Source organism: Hippichthys cyanospilos, chromosome 8 (assembly GCF_059441005.1).
Source record: "Hippichthys cyanospilos isolate Australia breed blue-spotted pipefish chromosome 8, RoL_Hcya_1.0, whole genome shotgun sequence".
Lineage (NCBI taxonomy): Eukaryota > Metazoa > Chordata > Actinopteri > Syngnathiformes > Syngnathidae > Hippichthys > Hippichthys cyanospilos.
Window position 1 is genome coordinate 10,445,655 of NC_142376.1, and position 19,074 is coordinate 10,464,728.

General features: G+C 37.7%; 1 protein-coding gene and 1 long non-coding RNA gene across 4 annotated transcripts in view; one reads left to right on the forward strand and one right to left on the reverse strand.

Annotated features, from left to right (window-relative positions):
* The window catches only part of LOC148420113 (uncharacterized), a 34,218-nt gene that overhangs the window by 9,955 nt on the left and 5,189 nt on the right, over positions 1-19,074 (forward strand). Inside the window, exons 1-3 of one of the 3 annotated variants that reach the window (XR_015866366.1) lie at positions 618-761; positions 2,266-2,344; positions 18,117-18,167. This is a non-coding gene — a long non-coding RNA (uncharacterized LOC148420113). Of the gene's footprint in view, positions 1-617; positions 762-2,265; positions 2,345-18,116; positions 18,179-19,074 lie in introns of those variants that run through there. The other 2 variants (XR_015866364.1, XR_015866365.1) reach the window with 2 other exon arrangements.
* On the reverse strand, positions 3,508-18,561 carry rel (REL proto-oncogene, NF-kB subunit). Its single transcript, XM_088421021.1, has 11 exons — positions 18,504-18,561; positions 18,113-18,151; positions 15,390-15,529; positions 15,139-15,287; positions 13,506-13,597; positions 9,977-10,117; positions 8,679-8,783; positions 7,343-7,558; positions 7,186-7,251; positions 7,003-7,074; positions 3,508-5,577 (listed from the first exon to the last, which is right to left on the reverse strand). The coding sequence occupies exons 1-11, from the start codon at positions 18,517-18,519 to the stop codon at positions 4,730-4,732; spliced, it is 1,884 nt and encodes a 627-aa protein (XP_088277147.1). The 5' UTR covers positions 18,520-18,561; the 3' UTR covers positions 3,508-4,729.

The window sequence follows — 19,074 nt, forward strand, 5'->3', positions numbered from 1 at the left end:
TACGCATAATAATATTTGGAGAAAAAAAAATCATACACGGCATCAGAGGTTTGCCATTTATTTATTTATTTATTTTAAGTTAGCTCTTGCAGCAGTGGTTGCCACCAGCTATTTTTTTTTTATCCTCCACCAGACTCCATCTTGCCGTCACATCAATTGTCTACAAATATCAACATACTGCCATTAAAAACAATATTTAGTGGTAATCACCGATTAAGGACTTAAAAACTCCTGTGATTTGAGGAGACATATCTCCAGTCAGGCGTTGGCACTAGCCGCTAACTACGTGGTGCATTCAAATGCAGTCAGGTATTTCAAGATCAGACAGAAAAGAACTATGTCAATGCATTAAGCATTCTTATCTAAAAATGTCTGAATATAAAATATAACATTCAAAATGTTTTACCAACCCTCTAAGTGTAAAATGTTCTCTGTTGAGACTTGGACCAAGTAGACCTTTTTTTTTTTTTTTTTTGAAAAGTAAATTTTAGAGTAAAACGTATTCTACAAAATCCACACTAAAATCCAATGGCACACGTTTATAAAAGTACACAAAATAAATATTTCACTCGATCTGTGCAAACACAGCTGTCATTGCCTTCTTAAGAAGGAGCAATCACAGAACTGCCCTGTAATAACCGCCGTTCAATTAGATTAGATAACATCTTTGTAGTACAGTGCATTGCATTGTCAGATTGTCATTGATTGTGGGCTTGTGAGCGTGACAGGCGGTGAGGCTGACAGGCTTCAGGAAAAAAAAGGTGAGGACCCAAAACCAGTGCCAGTTAAGGCAGGGCTTGACTGGAAATGGGTGGCTCAACTGGTCCAGCTTGTGTTTTCCATCATGTTGTTAACAACAATGAGCAAGACTCAGAAGCAAATTTTAATGTTACATATCAATTTTCATGAACACGGACATGTGTTTTCGCACATGTGCAAGCATGCGTTGTATTTTTTGGAGGCTCACTTTTAGCATCTCTCTTTGCTGGTACAACTATAAACATTGAAACATGGAAAAAAGGAAATCACAAATGTGTTGTATAATGTAAAAAGTAGGCCAGTGGAATGACACAAAATAAACTCCTCCTCACAAGTTACTGTTGGATAATCAAATGAATGGTTATCGGTGTGGTAATCCAATTAGAGCAAACAAATACAAAACAGCACATTATCATGTTAAATCACATTTCCACTTGTCTATTAGCAGCAGATACATTGTAAACAATATTCATACATGCTAAGGTAAACAGTGTCTGTATTTCTCAATGACATAGCCACAGCAAAGAAACAAACCTGCAAAACTTGTATTTTATTTTCGTTAGACAATATAGTTTCTAGCATGGCGGTTAGCATGAGTTAGCACTTCTAACTGATGTAGGGATTGCTTGTTTATGTGCTGTGATTATTGCGACCACTGATTATTTGGATTTTTTTAAAAACCTTTATTCATTATTAACCCTTCTGCTCTGCTGTATACACAATACCAAAGCTTTTAAATATTGCACCATGGAAAAACCTGGGCTCCAAATATAATTGCATCGGTCATTGTCAAAGGTGTGAGTTAATGAGTTGCTGCATTTGTGCAATATAAACGTGTGTACTATCTTGAGAATTACAGAAACATGGTCAATGAGGTTCATAGTTTTCACACTACCAGGAGTGTGACATTCCTTGGCCTAAATACTGCAAGACTAACGTGGAAAAAAATAACCCAAAAATGATCAAACTACTGAACAAGAGTTAAACAAAACATGTGTCAATGCGTGATTTTATTTTATTTTTTTAAATCTGTGGAACCTCTCTTTATATCTTTAAATAAATATCCTGAGTCGGGTGAACTTGCTACCCCCGTCAAAAACCAATCGAGCCAATATTATCTTATTTACACCCAACACATTGGATTAAAGATTTGACCAACAAGGAGTAATAAACTACCCATACTGCTTATCTTATCAAGTTGTCTTTATAACTGATTAAAAATAATGATTTTATCATCAATTTTTTTCCTCCAGCGAGTCACTTACTCACATGATATGCCTGGCGCAGTTTTATCAGCAGATGCTCTTCCAGACACCTCATACCCATTTTCCATGTGCTGGGTGCTCATCCTGAGCAGTTTGCTTGCGTTCTTTAAATCAGTTTTGGAGGAATATCCAGTTCTTGGTCATGTCACCATTGTGCTATAGTCTCTTCATTTGAGGACTATCTTCACTGTGTTCCAAGTTTTATTTAACGCCTTGGAAATTTTTGTGTACTCTTCACCAGACTGATGATACCTTTTAAAAGAGTGAAAACCCTCTGATGCTATGGAGCTTTCTGTGGACCATGGCGTGTTCTGTAAGATGTAAGTACAAATTGTAATAAAATGTCAGAAAAGAGGCTAGAATTAGTTAATTAATCAAGAGAAATTTTAATTGTGGCAGGTAAGTGATGACTAATATTTCATCTGTGTTTGAATGTGATTTATTCTATAACCACACAACCGTCATCTGTAGGAGTGTGTTCACAATTCTGCACTCACATTACGTTATTGATTCATTTTTTATTTATTTTAAGTCTTGAAAGTTTTGTTTTTCAATTGAGATCTACAGTTTATAATTCAATTGAATGGTATATTTTAATTCACTTGGTCTCAATTTTTTAAAATGACAAAAATCTGGCATTTGTGGCTGGTTTATACTTCTTCCATGCTTGTATGCTTTTAATTTGTAATACAACAATAATGATAATGGTATTTTTTGTGCTGTCAAGAGATTAGAAAAATTGAGGGATTAATATATGTAATTAATTGATCCAATTAATGTTGTTTTCATCTTACCTAAAAGTTTCAGTGAAAAACCTTCATTCTTGTTTTAAATTTTTAGGCATGGTTCATTAAAGTCTTTGCTCAAACTGTTAGCTATAGTTGCAATTGTAGCTGGGCGCTTTGCATTTATGCGGTAGGCTGAATTTGAGCCGCTTCTTTTGGAAGCAAACACCTTCTTAGAAAGAATACTGTGCATACCATGTGCATTGAAGGTGCCATTAAAGCGCCTATTTTTTTAATTCAGACAACTCTCACATGCTCCTCTATTTTAAGAAAACTCATTTCTTCTTCCTCCCACCCACATCAGAGACTATCAGATTATGCCATACACATTGACAGCCAATCTGTCTCCACTTCAAATGGTCAATGGAAGAGTTTTGCTCAAGAACACTTTGGCATGGTCACTATGGGATCAAACCCTTCGATTCTCGGCTGGGAGAGGACCACTTTACCAGTGAGCCATGCTAAACCCATTAGAGTGTGATTCACTTTTGTTTTCCAACCCCCAACCAAGTACAAAGTAACTAAGGGTTAGTTCAAAACTAATCCAATCCTCATACAGAAATCATAAAGTTAAAGATTAAAAATTAGATTAACATGATTAAAAAGTAACACTTTGACTGTAATTAATTCATGGCAATTAATCTGATAATCTGGAATTCCTATTATTTGTATATCTAAATGCAGCAAGCAACAACAGATCTTGAATGACAATGTTTATTAAATCTGATCCTGCAGCAAAACCCTCCAAAAAAAAACATAGAAAAAAATCATACTCAACAATTCTTCTTAAAGTCAAACAAGTATAAAAGATAATGAGCTAGGTTTGTCCTTAACCAGCCATGTCTCTATCCAAAATAAATTGAAGAAGCCTGAGATGAATGAAAAAACAACATATTTACATTTCTATCAGTCAAACATCTGTTTGGCTCTTTGAAAATAACATACATATGTGATCACCGGTGTGACATAGTCATTACTGAGGAAAGTCACAACTCTGTGTGCTCCCTCCAACTTCCTCATTGGAAATTTAGTACCTTGTCAATTCATGAGCCTCTTCAGCAAGCACTGAAGCATGGCTAAAATGACAACAACCAAAAAAAAAGTAAAAAACTGTTTATATTGGACAAAAATATATTTACAAAGCAATTGAAGAGGCTACAGTAACTTGAAAATCCCCCACCATTTTCCCAAGAATGAAACCTCCATTGAAATTATGATACATTTGCACTTGATTCAAAGCGGCAAAGGATTAAACGTCATGGGGGGGGTACCTGCAGTATCCATTCGTGATACTGCTTACCCGGTTATGAATTTTGGAGAGCGAGGGCCAAAGTTCACAGGTAAACTACACCCTGGACTGCTGGTCAGTCAATCACAGGACACAGACAGAAACAGAAGACCACTTAAACGCACATTCACACGGTCACGGAGTGGAAACGGAACCCACGATGCCTCTAACAAAGTTCCACTGACCCACTTATACCACACTTCTATCCTCCTCAAACTTTCATAATCTCCTTCACAAACGCATGTGCTGATTTGGTTAACCTGTAAGAAATTGGACTACAGCTCTAAATAACAGAAGTGTGTAGGAACTGCGGTATTTTCTGTCTGAAATGACTTAAAAGAAAATACGACTAATGTTTATCTGGTGAAAAGAATGAAGTTATGTATCATGTGAAGATTCACGTTACCACCTACCAATGCATCATTCCTTACTTTAATTGCAGGTGTGGAACTCCCGTGTCAATTATTGTGCTCACCCACTGATGTAATCCATTATGCATTCCATGCCAACGCAAGTAACCGATTCGCATCCCAAGAATAATAGCATAGGTTTTACTTTTCAGGAATTCAACACTAAATGAGATGGTGAATTCTTTGGATCTGAGCACCTTCTGGTTAGGTCCTGTTTTGTCATCACTGCTGTGAGGAATGACTTGTCTCAGACCTAATCCAATCAGCCAAAGTTGAAAAGTGAGTCTCAGAAGTCATGTGGTTAGATGAGTAAGGGTCTTTAAAATTTGGGTGAGCATGGTGTGGTTTTTGTCCACCATCTTGCCTTAAAAGATTCATGTTGGTGCCGTTGCTTATAGACTGAGGAAGAACGTTGGTGTATGTGCTTGCTCGGGGTTCCCCAGGAAATGGCGTCACAGACATGTTAGCCTCTTCTTTGACTTGTTTCAGTTGGAACCCAGTCTGAGGGTCTCCTCTTCTTTGGTCCTTCAGAAATTCATTCCTTTCCATCCCCTCCAAGAGTGGAAAAGCCCTGTTTCCCTGAACACTCTCTTCTGAAGCAGGAACAGGGTTGTCAAATGTGTTTTGGAATTGATTGGAAGCAGGAAAATTGTTCCACATATTTTGGAAACCCTGGTTCTGACTACTGAGGTGGTTGTGGACCCGGCTATTGAAAGCTGGGCCCGCCCCCTGGTGCTGCGATTGGAAGAGCGTGTGGGACTCAGGTTGGCCTATCACAGGAACCTGAGGAACTGCGTCCAAACACTGCAGGTCCCTCACGGAGAGCTCAGGGAGGACATTGCTTTCACAGGGGAAACCAGAAGCATGGCTTTGATGTTGTGGCCGATTGCTCTTAGGCTGGGGTGGATGGGTCATGACAGTGGAAGGATTGACAGGGACTGTATCCATTGGGAGTACTGGGTTGGGGTTCGTCCAGGGATGGCTGACTGGAACATTTGCATGGTAGGGTTGGTTGAACACAGGTTGCTGCTGCATTGGCGCTGGAGGCTGCCTCTGGTACATGTTGAAGTCTGGAAAGCACAGAAGTAGGGGTGTCGGATCAATAGATTCATTACGATCACAGTGCGTGTTAAAGCGTTTTTTTTTTTTTTATCACAATCTGATTTTTCATTTTTGCTTTCTTTATGTTGATTAGATCCGTTTTTAAACATCAAATGTCCTGCGCGTGAGTTGGGACTTGGAATACAAAAGTCAATCACATCCTGAAGTGGACACGGATAAGCTGTCATTGTGTTTGGTATTATCTAAGAAGATCCTGTTGTGGGCGGAAGGGCATGTTCAGGAGTTAAAAAAAAAAAAAGACGTGAAAATGGAAGCGCATGTGAGAGTTGAATGGTAAATCTAACTTAAGAAAGAAAATAATGTCCCAAAGGCACCTTTTGATCAAGGTACAGTGATATCTACTCTTTGTACTGGCTTACCACAAAAGCGACTTGAGTTTAGGCTCCCAAGCCATTTTGGTGTCAAGTGGTGTCCATTGAATAAATGATCATTGTCCAATCAAGCAGGAACCACTTTACCACTATCAAGCAACTGTAAATTGTGGCAATGTCACTGATTGCCATGTGCCAGTTTGGCCTTTTATCAGAATAATAAATCTAAAGCGGGTAACTGTTTTGATCAGGCAAGTGCTCGGAACAGGAAGTAATTGGTGGAACTGGTAAATACAGTACTTCAAAGCAGGAAAAATATGGTAGAACGTGCAACGGTTGGAAACAAACTAGGAATGGTGATATAATAGAGAATGGGTGCTAGTAGTGAAACAGTATGTGCTGCTACCAAGAGGTTTGGTTAACATTGGAACTATTTTCAAATATGATAAACTGACACTGTCTAGTAATCCTAATTCAACTATGTTCAATACATCAACCGCAGTCAGCCAGTCAACTGCCAAGGTAGTCTTGGTCGACCGCATGACATTGCACTACATGAGAAAAAAAAAAAAACAGAAAAGAGGAATGTCAATTGAAATTAAAAAAAGAAGTGTCAGACGTGAGTCCTCACTTGATTTTGTTGTCTTTTTAGCACCCTGAATTGGCAAAAAAAAAACATGATTTCAGAACAACACTTTGTTGTTTACATTGGGAGCAAAACATGATCAAGGCTTGATTTTGTAAACAGTGTCTACTGATACCTCTTTTAGTGATAAAAGAAAAAAGATTTATTATATTTGTGCTGGGTTGTACCAGCCGGCAATCAAAAGTTATGTTGTTTGGTTAGCATAGGTCATTAGGTCAACCACCAAATTTCTGTATGGAAATCAGTGTATGGTTGGCCTTTTTATGACCATTCTTCCTTGGAAGACCTTTACTGGTGCAATTAGCAATACCTGCTAGGATTACTCACTCAGGCACTCAAACTCCACTACCGAAAGTGATTTGTTATGTGATTACAGGTTTGAAACTCCTGACATGTTTTTGTGATTAATACTATACCTTGCATGCGATTTGTGGTATTCAGTGGCACTGCCCTTTGCCTGTTCATAGCCAGGCCAGGAAACGGGACAGCTAGAAAAATGCAGAAACATTTTGTAACATTCATGTGTTTATAAATTTAGTCCGGATTAGAACATAAATTTGCCATTGTTTAACCAGCTTCATTTTCGTGGCAAATCTTACCTGACAATCCTGACATCTTCATTATGTTCTCTCTACTGCGTTTTTTCTTATTATAGCCATAAGGATCTAGAAAAAAACAAACAGATATGAACTGAAATATTGCATTTCAAAGGTTTTGAGGCTTAATTGCGAGGCACCTGGTTACACGCATCCTAACCTTTGTCATCTGGAAGATATCGAAAGTCCAGGGGCTCGCTGACTTCCACATCGGACGGTCGACGAAGCTGCATGTGTACGGTGACGGACTCTGTAATAGAGGTGTTGTAGAAAGGTGGCGTCTTAAAGACGATGGCCACTTGGCGATGAACGTCGGCTTGGGAGAATGAGCCTTTGGCCTCCCAGCCATCGGTGGAGAAAATGACTTCTATGTCATCTAAAGGAAAAGCGGATGATGGAGAGGGAAAAGGGAATGAGTACGCAAAAGGATGAATGGCGAGGACTCAACAGAGTTAGAGACAGCTGAGGAAAATCGTGCTGGAGCAAGAATACTATTACTTTAAAATAACATGACTCAAGTAAAAAGTCCTCTTTTACAAAGTCGCTTATGTATTCAGAGGAAATAATGAGAGTCGTGACAAAACAAATTTATTGTACAAGTAGTCTTATTCTGCACGTAAACACTCAAGTAATAGTAAAACGTATGTCGCATCAAAACTCATTCACTGCCATGATGACTATCGGGCCAACCATCTAGGATTTTATCAGCGCTAGAAATTAATAGGTTAAATGTTTCCCATTATCAAACACATTTGAATATTAGTCAGTGACAACACAAGGAAACACAAGATACAGTTTTTCAAATGGGGGTTTTCATTTATTTTCGTGTGAAAAGCGATTGCTCCTAAATCCTATAACTGGATGGGCTATTCTCTGTAGAAACAACCGAAATGAAGCTTTTACTATAAGTTTTTCACATCTTTGTGGAGATTTTTTTGGACAACTGCCAGATTATTTGCTTATCATTGGAGGGAATTCAAGCATGAATGGCCTTTCAAAGGTAATATCGTAGTACTTCAAATAGATTCAAGTCTGTAGTTCCACTTGGCTACACAATAAGAGATGCATGTAGTTTTTTTAAAGTTGAGTTGCCGATGTGTTTCAGACGAACCGAAATGTGCTCTAAAAGGGCTGACTGGTAAAAAGCAAGATTCATGGTTTTATCAAGCCATCTAGGTTCCGAAGAAGCAAAGCAGCCCCAGACCATCGCAATACCACAACCGCGTTTGACTGTTGGTAAGATGTTCTTTTCCTGAAATGCTGTGTTGTATTTACAACACATGTGACGAGACTCTCGGCAATCAGATGTATTTTGCAAAATGACTTTTTTGTCAGTGTTTTCACATTGGGTCATGAAGCTTTAATTTTTTTTCCTCGATAAATAAAAGGTCCATTTAAGAATTGCATCTTATGTTTACTTAGTTTATAGTTGTCTGATTTTTATTTCTTTTTCGAGATGAATATAAGGTAGCAAAAACTTTTTCATGGTACTGTACCTTTTTGTACTTTATCACAAAGCAGGAAGATCTCATCTCCTCCCTTAACAGAGCCGCTGTTACTGTTGACCCGACAGATCCTCAGCTCTGCAGTGTTAGGTGCCCCTTTTGTTTTTAAATATGGAGATGAGCAAATAGGTCAAATCACAGGTGGCATATCAGGTGTTACCACATTTTGCGTGCCATCAAGTTAGCTAAAAACAAAATCATATTGACTGAGCAGTAAACATTATGTTGAAGCCTCATAAAGTTGAGTCACATGTCTGTTTTTCAGAAGAGGAAGTACTCATGGTAACACTAGTTTGAGGGTTAGTGTGGATACAGTATACAACTTCCCCTTTCACTTGATGTGTGTGTGCATGTGTGTATGATAAACAGTGAATTAGGTCACAAGTGACTAAAGCCCCTGTAACGGTTTTGAGAGACACAAAACTGTAATAATTCTTGCAGGTGTAGAGACAAGTGAACAATAAATAGTGCCGGGATATACCTTACTTTTCACAGCAAAGATTATCATAGGGGTTGAATCTCAAACACCTGGGCTGCAAATAATGTATATTTGTCTTTCTAAGATTCTCGATAGGCTTTGGGACATACATATTTTATAGCAGTGGTTCTCAACTGTTTTTTCAATGATGAAATACTTTTACAGCCAGTTTTTATTAAACTTTGGAACCATATTCATTGTAATATCAATAAGGGCCTAGGTGTATTTTATTCAGCAACTCCACAAGTTTGATCTTGTAAAATTATCTGTTTTATTTATACGCAGAAAAATTGCATCACGAATTTCAATTTGTATCCGTATGAAACAAAAGAAAGATATACAGTATTTTTGCAGAAAAGTCACTAACACAATTTAGCAATATGTTCCTTCATGTGCCCGTTAATTGACTCTTAAGAAGCATTAAATTAAACGATATTAGAAATATAAAAATTACACAAGAAGATCCGTGTGGCAAGCTCATTTATCAAAATAGTTTTATTTTTAAATAATTTTAGAGTTGGATTTTTTTGTGGTTTGGTGACAACGATTTAATTGCTGACAGTGGTTTGATTATTTTAAAAGGTATACCATTAAGAATGATTAAATTTGTCATTAACAATTTAATATTAACCTCTGGTTAGACTCATACCTAAAATTGCACTTAAAAGATTGTCAGTAGGGGTAAAACAGATTTATGCGACGGCTGTTCTGACTTTAGTATTAAATATTTATTTTTCCATAATTTCTCTTAGAATGATTGTTACAACTTTCAAACCAGAGATTGAAAATACCTACATAAAAAGTCACTCACTGTTGTCATAGATGGGGTTGCTGACTACAGGTTTGAGTACTCGAGTGTAGTGGCTCTTGTCATCCTGCAGGAAAACCTGTATACACAATCGGACCACGTTCAGGTCATACTCTTCTGTCTGCAGCAGCTGCTCCTGCGGCACTGTGGTCACACACATGCAAAAACACACGCACGTATACAGCAAGATTATTGTTACTATCAAAGAGCAATCACAATGCATATTTTGAACATTATAGGTCTGGCAGTGAACGCATTGTGGGGGTGTGGTCAATAGAACAAATTAACACAATACAGAAAGGAGCCCTGAGAATTTACTGCACATTTGAAAGCAAGCAAGACTGAGAAAGGCCTGAATAAACATTTTCAAACACGCTTTTGATCCCCGCCTACAATTTGTCGCCACAAGTGACGCGGAGCAACGTCACAGCAGAGTGGAAAGTAGTGTGTGTGTGTGTGTGTGTGTGTGTGTGTGTGCGTGTGTGTATAACCGAGAGCTGAGACTCCCGGCACAAGTGTCCGAAATGGGCTCGTGACGTGTGTGAAAGTAAAGTAGCGGGGCAAGAAAGTGTGTTAGTGAATCTTTGACTGGGGTGCCGCTTTGCACGAGATGGAAACTCATTCATCTAGAACGTGAAGCATAAATATTGCAAATAGCTTGTTGGGTATTTTCCCTGCCTACACAGCTGGGATGGGCATCAGCAAGCCAGCGACCATAGTGGATATAGATAATGGATGGATTGTATTTTTCCCTATTTTATTGTGTGTGTGTGTGTGTGTAGCACATGTAATTAATTTACAGTTTAGTCAATCTGAGTGTTGAACTATACTGCAAAGAAATTTGAGCAATGCCGCAATGTCCAATTGACAAAAACAACTCAACTAGTCTTTACCCCGTTAAACGTCGGGGCGTATTTTCACTTCTTTCATGAATCCAGACATTTAAATTCCAATTTTTGAATGCCTCGCGATTCAATTAAATTCAGATTTTTTTGGGTCTACAATTCCATTCAGAATAGATATTTGATTCCAAATAATGTTCTATTCAAAACGATTTGATCGACAATGATTTCTGCTTCAATCAATAAATTGTCACTCTACTGCAGCATGCTTCGCAAGACAGTGACAAATGGAGATATTAAAGAGCTATTTTTTTTTTTTTTTACATGTATTGAATTTTGAATAAAAGTGCCTTTCTTTCACATATTCTTTATTTCGATTCATTGGCAAACCAACTACAAGAATGGATGACGAAAGCCGAGTTATTTCATTGGGTATTATATACTTAAGTTACTGTTATCTTTTGTAGATTGACAGAAAGCGCATATTGTTTAGATACATGCAATGACTAATTGTAAAGGCATAAACTGACCTTTTTTCAGTCTGAGTTTGAAATATCCGACTGCCTTTGAATGCACCATTGAGCGAGCTGCTAGCAGTACTGCTTGAGACGTGTGCCGTGTCATACAATGACAGCGTAACTGACTCGCAGTTTATTTACATTCTTCATCAGTGATTGAATATGACTTTATCGATGTTGGTTTGGCAATTCTGGCAGAGACGTGATGGGATGGAAATCGAAACGGAGTAGCAGCCACTTGTGGGAAAAACAATTTTAATTGATGTTTTCAATTATGTTTTACATTGAAGTACGTTGATTTTTCAATTTAAAAAAAAGTCTTTGTAGAATGCCAATGGCGTGTGATGTGCTGTTGTTGCCCGTCCATCGTAGTTACACGGAAACAGATGGGAAGTAGGGCTATTTTATTCATTTTTTAAATTTTTAAAATCAATTTGGGGGTTGTTTTTTTTTTTTTGTGAATCTTTTTTTTTTTTTTGCCATACCTCTAAATCCGAACAAAGTTCTAAATTTTGCATCCGTCAGTTTAGTTTGTGCATGTATAAGGAGTGCAGGAGTGTGATGAAAAGAGAGAGGAAGTGATGACCTCTGATACAGGAAGAAGTCAAGTTTCCGAGCAGAAGTGAGCAGATGAGGGACATCAATACTCAAGAGTATTTTACATAGTGAGGGACAAAACATTAAAAAGCAATGACCAGAGGTCCTATGGATCCCCAATAGCATTTAAGCTCAGAGGTAAAAAAAAAAAAAAAAAAGCAGGAGTCTAAGAATTAAAACTATCGGGAGATGGTCTAATAATTAGACCATCTCCTGATAGTTTTACATCGGCATGAAGAAAACACCCAAGCATGCTTTTAACTTTGACTGTGAGAGCTAGAGAACCACCCTCTTTGTGAATACCTTCCCCTTTTAATGAATCCTACATTCCCAAATCTCACGTGGCATTTTCCATGTATTCATTTGAGCAACTGTGACCAAGAATGGGGAAGTCGCCCGCTCTATCGCTTGTTTGCACCGCAGCTCTGCTCTCTGTCTGCACAGGCGCAAAATGGAAAGAGAGGGGAAATGGCATTTCACCAGACATCTGAAATCAGACTTTTGGCTTGACGTGACAGTAAATGGGTCAGGTTCTTTTGAAATATTTCAAACATAGCATCAGCGCAGCAGCAGATAACTGGATAATGAGCAAAGGCAGCTCAGTTCTGGCAAAGATAATACATTAATAACATAATTACATTTCATTACAAGAGCGCCAAAAGAAAAATAAATCACCAGACGCCTCAAATAGATTGTAATTAGTAATTTGTTAGTGAGCATTTTAATAGTTGCATGAGAAGAGCAGTCACACTATGCTACTTGGATCCGATTGAAATAAAATGCAAGATGCCATTTCATCAGATATTTAGTATCCAATCACATTCCTTCTGGGCATTTTGGTACTGTGTCTGATTAAGCATTAAGAGACGCCGTGATGCATTAACCATGGTCATACTCCCCATTTAGCTTCTTTTCCTTGTATTTTGGCTGAGTAACAACAAATAAAACACATTTAGAAGAGGAGTGAACTTTGCAGTTTTCCATACATTTTCTTTAGCTCTTGTTCCATGCAGTTGATGATAAGACTGAGTTTAAACGCTACCGGTGTACGGCTCACACCCTCATTCACTTGCGGAAATTTTTGAGTATTTACAAATCGATAAAATTCAGCGCATACGTAACATATTGTCGTCATATCCTGTTAATATAGTGCTATTGTTGTACCCTTTTCTGAGTCACCCCCCAATCCCAGTGGCTCACACCAGCACATGATTTCTGACTGAGGTTGAATATGAATTTAAAATATAGGAATAGAAGACTAGCAAAGAGCCTAATGTTAGACGGTTATTGAATAACACTGGCGTTTCTGTACTGTGACTAATTTCTAAGCATTCATGCTCAATTTCTGAGAGAAGTGTCATTTTCAGTTTGCAATGCTCATTCAAAACATTGTCATGCTGATTTGTGTTGAGATAAAACCACCACTGTCTCAATTATTGTCATAATGTACTGACAGCTGTGTGAATGTTAGTCAAACAGTATTTGTCATGTAAGTATTTCATATAGTTTAAATTTCTGCTTCATAGCGTTGAGGTTAAAATGTTGGCAATGTAAATGAAATGTCAAAGGACTCACCATTGAAGGGGTTGATCCCTCTCTTAATCCTTTGTAAAATGGCATCTTTGACCTCCCGCTTCTTCACACAACGGATACCCAGATTCTGTAAACTAAACAAATCATAACACATGGCATGAGAGACATATTGTGACACAACTCCATCAAAAAACGCCAAATAATTAGCAGCCTGTTTTCTGGTTCATGGAACCAAAATTAGATGTGGAATCGTGAGTCTGTTGGTTGCATTGGAACTTACATTATATCGGTTTATTTGTTATTATTTTTTATGTTATATTTATTGATACTGTGACTCAAATAAATATCTATAAAATTTGATTTGGGTCTTCCTGGGGCCATTCATCACCCTCCATTCTATGTAATCCTGCTAACATTAGGGGCGGAAATCTTTTACTGCCTCACAATTTCATTCAATTCAGATTTTTGGGTGTAGGAGTCAATTCATAATTGCTCTTTGATTCAAAATTACTTTCTATTCAAAGTAATTTGCGAGGACTCAGGTCTCATCAGTCTGCTTTGCGAATAAAAAATGGAGCCATTAAACGGTATTGTTTTGTTTTTTATTTAACATTTTTTTCAGTTTTAATTTAAAAGAAAAAGTGCCTTTTTCCTCAATAAAACTGTGTGGACCACCATTGCCAATTGTCATACCAACCAGTAGACCAAAACCTTATTATTCAATTGGCTATTGTAAACAAAAGTAACTTAACGTACCATTCCTTGGAATTAAGTGATAAATCAAGGTAATTTCACCTCCAACGTTTTCTTGATTTATGTCCGCATTTATAGATTGATAGGAAGCCCACAGTGTTTAGATATTTGCAGTTATTAACAATTAAAGCATAGCTGGACTTTTCTTCTATCAGAAATTAAATGTCTGACTGTTGTGAATGCACCATGTAGTTAGCAACACTTGGGGCTTGTGCTGTACTGTGACAATAAACATGTAATCAAATATGGGTTTTTTTTTGTGTTGGTGTGTTAATGTTGGTACAGACTTGAGGGGATGGCATTCGATGGACATAGCATTGACGGTCATGTATTAATTAGTGTGTTTGCTTCAAGTTGGCCTTTGTAGCATTGCCTCTTCCTTGACAGGGTGCGTTTGGCGTAGTTACCCTGAAGCCGATGGGAAACGGACTTCTTTTATGTTTTGTAACTACACAACCGATTCGGGGAAATTTGATATCGATTTTGAATCGCAGTAAATGAGAATCTTGCGTCTTTTGTGCATCAATTTTTTGGCACACATCTAACTGACATGATAAGGCCCGTTTCTATTTATAGTACATCAAAATGACATCTTAGTTTTAGGTTGCCTAGTGCTTTATGTAAATGTTTACTATACTTCGAGGTCCATGGGACTTGCAAATGAGACACACCAAAATATTCTGACTCATCACACATACTTGAGTGCACACGCAACCTCAGTTTTCCCTTTCTACCACACGTATAGGCGCTATCAGTGATGTCACTCGGGGAAATCCCATGATGCCATGCTTCAGTTTTGTGTGTGTGTGTGTGTGTTTGTGAGCATGCATGTTTGTTTATTTGTAATATTTGACATGCTACGAGAGAGACAAAGGAGATAATATCCCAGCTAACATGTTAGCAGAGGTCACATGGAACTTACGCAATGACTTTGCGATCCGGCCCAAACTCTGCCTCGTAGTAGCCGTCTTTGCAGTCCTTGCCGACCAGATCATGAGGATGTGGCCTGTAAGGCTCATTCTTTGTCACCAAATAAACACACACTTTACCCTTGCCGCAGTAATTCAGAATCTGTGGAGAGAGAAGTGGTTGGAAAAGTTTATGACAGGCATGGAAAGTCAGGAAGCGAGCTGAAGAATGATGCGTTTGAGGGGACAAAAACACAGTCGTCACCTGCAGACTGGGGTAGGTCCTGTTGTTATCCGTGCTATTTTCCCCGGGGATGCTGCCAGCCGAGCGACCCTCGCACTTGTACCTGAAGCGCATTCCTCTCGCTCTGGGTTGCTCAAAGATGCGGATCGCTGGCTCGCCCACTATTGAGGGAATGTCCAAACCACAGGTATCTTAATAAAGGACTTATCAAGTAGTAAGTAGCAATTAATTAGTTGGATCGTGTTTTGTAATGTTTAAAATGTGATCTATGACTGGTGATTAAAGATTTGCAAAAGATAAGCTGCCTTCTCCAGATTTTAATATAAAATTTGATAGATTTATCTAGAAGTGCAGATAAATAGGGGCTGTCTGATTAAAAACAATGAGGATCTTCAATTCCATTTTTTTTTCCAGAATTAAACTAGTTTGAGGAATCAACTATGGAAGTTTCTGATATCAAGAAACTGATACCACTTATTCAAGATCCAAGAGGTTTATAGTCATATGTATAGTATTATTATACCACACAATGAAATTCTTATTCAGTACACTTCCCGAGAGAGCAGACTACATTCCATGTTCAAGCAATAAATAAATAGTAATAAGAATAGCAATAAAGAGCAATACAACAACAACAGAAACAATGGTGCTAATAATATAGTGCAAATATTATGTAGTGCAAATTTTTAGTGCCAAATATTATTTATGCATGTAATAAGAGGCAGATTTGTGTGTTTTTGTTTAGTTCTGACAAAATACAGAACAATAAAATTGCAATATAGTTTGGGTCCAAAATAAAAGACAAACAACAACTTCAAATTGATTTGTAGTCATTTAAAAATGGAAATCAAATCTTAGTTGGTCCGATAGCAGCTTCTAATTTTGTGTCGAAAACATGTCCCCTCTTGGAAATGTTGCAGAACATCCTAGTTGCAGACTCAATTGTAATAAATTAGTGGAAATGTTCGTGTGCGAGAGATTCACCCTTTTTTTGAGAAATTTTGAAAAATACCAGCATTTTTGCATTTTGGATTGACATTGAATTCTTCAAATCACAATATTAAAAACAACACAATTTCATTGCTCTATTTTCATAGATAATGGTTTTTGTTTATGTTTTAACCCCCCCAAAAAGAAAAGGGAAACGAAAAACACTTTGTGTTTGGATTTGCGCTTCAGAAAAAGAATGAACGGGAGGTCTGCAGACCTGCAATGTTGCCAACTTGATCAAATACAATTTCTAAACATACTGTAATATAAATGTGTTTGAAGACAAAAATAAAGCAAGTCTAAAGTGTATAGAAAATACTGGTCCATGCATTGTACTAGAACTGTGCAACGTGGAACAATTTTTATATACTGATGGTGTGGCGATGATATAAATTGCAAAACAATATTTATATATTATGGGTTTATTATTATGCAATCAGACTCTTTCCAATGACAATAGCAAAGTGCTTCAAGTAACATTCAAGTTTGTCCACCAATTAGCCGATATATAATAAAAGGTTTCAGAGGTTGCGTTTCAGGATCACAGGTTTGTTAGCTTGTTGTAACATGAAACTTCTTAAAATAGCTTGTTGCTTTCTTTCTTTTCTAATGTTTTTGTTGCGTGTATTTCATAAGTTGAGGGATAGGAAACGATAACTAACAAAGTTCTGTGCCATGAACTGTTCTTTTTTGTCTTTTTGTAACTGTAGTTAGCGCTTTGTCGCATTTTCACACTGTCTGTAATGTTCTCCATGGTGTTGAAGAGGTACAAAAAAGTTGTCGTGTTGGAGTCACAAATAACTGACTGATGAATGACATATTTGCAGATTACTATTTTCTGGCTTGTGCTTGACTTAAAAAACAAACTGTTCCTCTTTTCAGCATTAAGTCTTTAGGCTCTGCTTCCACTTGTTTTATTTGCTAAATTTTCCGCATCTGCCATGATTAGAGCCATGTTTCTCAAGCAGTGCCATAAATGAGCATTTGGTGATGTAAAAATACAAAGTAGTAGCTTTTCTGAAATTACAGTAACCTTTATTCACTGTTCATTCACTGAGAGCGTGATGTCTAAAAACACTCATTGCACAAAACAATTAATACTTTGTGGCACGGCATGCATACTAAACAGACCGTTTATTGAATTCAACTCACATGTGAACAGTTTTGGGTGCCACACAAGTCTCTTTTTTAGCACGTCATCCTGGCACCCACCCTCCAGGCATGCATGCTTAATCCAAGTAACATTTGATGTGGCTCTCCTTTACCATATCTGAGGGGATTCTGGGACTGCAGCAGGGCAGCAGTATTTAAACAGTAATCTGCTTTGTGCAATATTTTTAGACAATACAATGTTTTTGAAACTTGTTAACGAACAACTCTTCCCCCATTGTGCATGTGTGAGGAACGAGAAGTGGACCAGGAAGTTTCATTTGATGTGGACAGAACTTCAATGTGACAAGTGCCCCAAGTAGACTCACTCGCTCGCTCACTTGCGTCAGTATAAAACAAGCCCTGTCGCATTTTTGTCCTAATTGCAAGGTGTACCAAATGGAAATATGTTGCAGATACGAGCGATAATGTAGTAATCTCAAGATGAACACCAAGTCCCACAAAATCACAAACGCAGCACTGAAACAAAACTAAGGATTTGATTCTTTCCCTCAACACAAAATGGGGAAGTGAAAGTACACTTCTCTGCATTTGGTGATGGAATTTGCTTTTTTGCAATTTTTTAGTTCTTGAATTGTACTTACTCAGGTGTGGATCGTCTTCAAGCACGGAGGGCAAAAGAACTGGATGAAAAAGAATCACAAAATGTCACGTCATAAGGTACTGTAGAATTTAGGTCTACCGAATATTTGGCTCTTTGAAAATAAGATTGTTTTGCAATTTCCCAAAAGGACAAAAAAAAAGAAGATCACTGTTCGATACAATTGGAAAAACAAAAATAACATTATCGAGCCAATGTCCCGATATTACAAAAAAGAAGATCACTGTTCAATAGGCTTAAAAATCTAAAAATGTCTGGAGCCAATCATATTCACCATCAACATACAAGTTACTAATGGCATTCATTCAACACATCGTAAATTACTCTGATACTGTCGTTTCTGCACAATAAACAAAATGGGGGTAGCTACTCACCATCCATGCTGAACATGCAAACACACCGTTGACGTTTGTCACAGACTTCTGACTTGCTCAGTTTGAGTGACAGAGGACTAGAATAGTGGAGCCAGTGAAGGAAGTGCCCAGACGGAAATCCCCTGCTAGAAAGGGCCAATCAGGTGCTTGCGAGTCACTCCACAAATTTTACGACAAGAAAGTTCGTGTTCAGAATGCCGCTTCCATTCGCAAAGAAAAATCGATCATGAATGTGCATAACATTACTGTACAAAGAGCTTTGCATTGTTATTTATTCCGTTCTTATTGTTTCCCCCTCATTTTTTTTGTTGAAACGAGACAATGTCCGTTAATGAACATTTCGGTAGCCAAAACGCAAACTTTCAATGACGGTCTCTTTACAAACATGACTAATGGTTAGCAAACCAAAAGCAATGAAGAAACACTCGTATGAAGACACAACGCATTTATGATTTTTAAAACTCAAAAGTACCTATTGTGGCTAATAATGTAGACAACCCAATACGTTTTTTTTTTTTTTTTTTTTACGGTGGTGCCCATATTCCCCCGAGGGGCAATTAAAGTTTCATTG

Excerpts from the sequence above, each read along its gene's own strand:
- rel (XM_088421021.1), bottom strand. Across the intron at positions 13,598-15,138 it reads CCGGATCGCAAAGTCATTGC|TTTACAGAATCTGGGTATCC; the intron begins GTAAGTTCCATG and ends TGATTTGTTTAG. Across the intron at positions 8,784-9,976 it reads CAACCCCATCTATGACAACA|GGGCACCTAACACTGCAGAG; the intron begins GTGAGTGACTTT and ends TAAAAACAAAAG.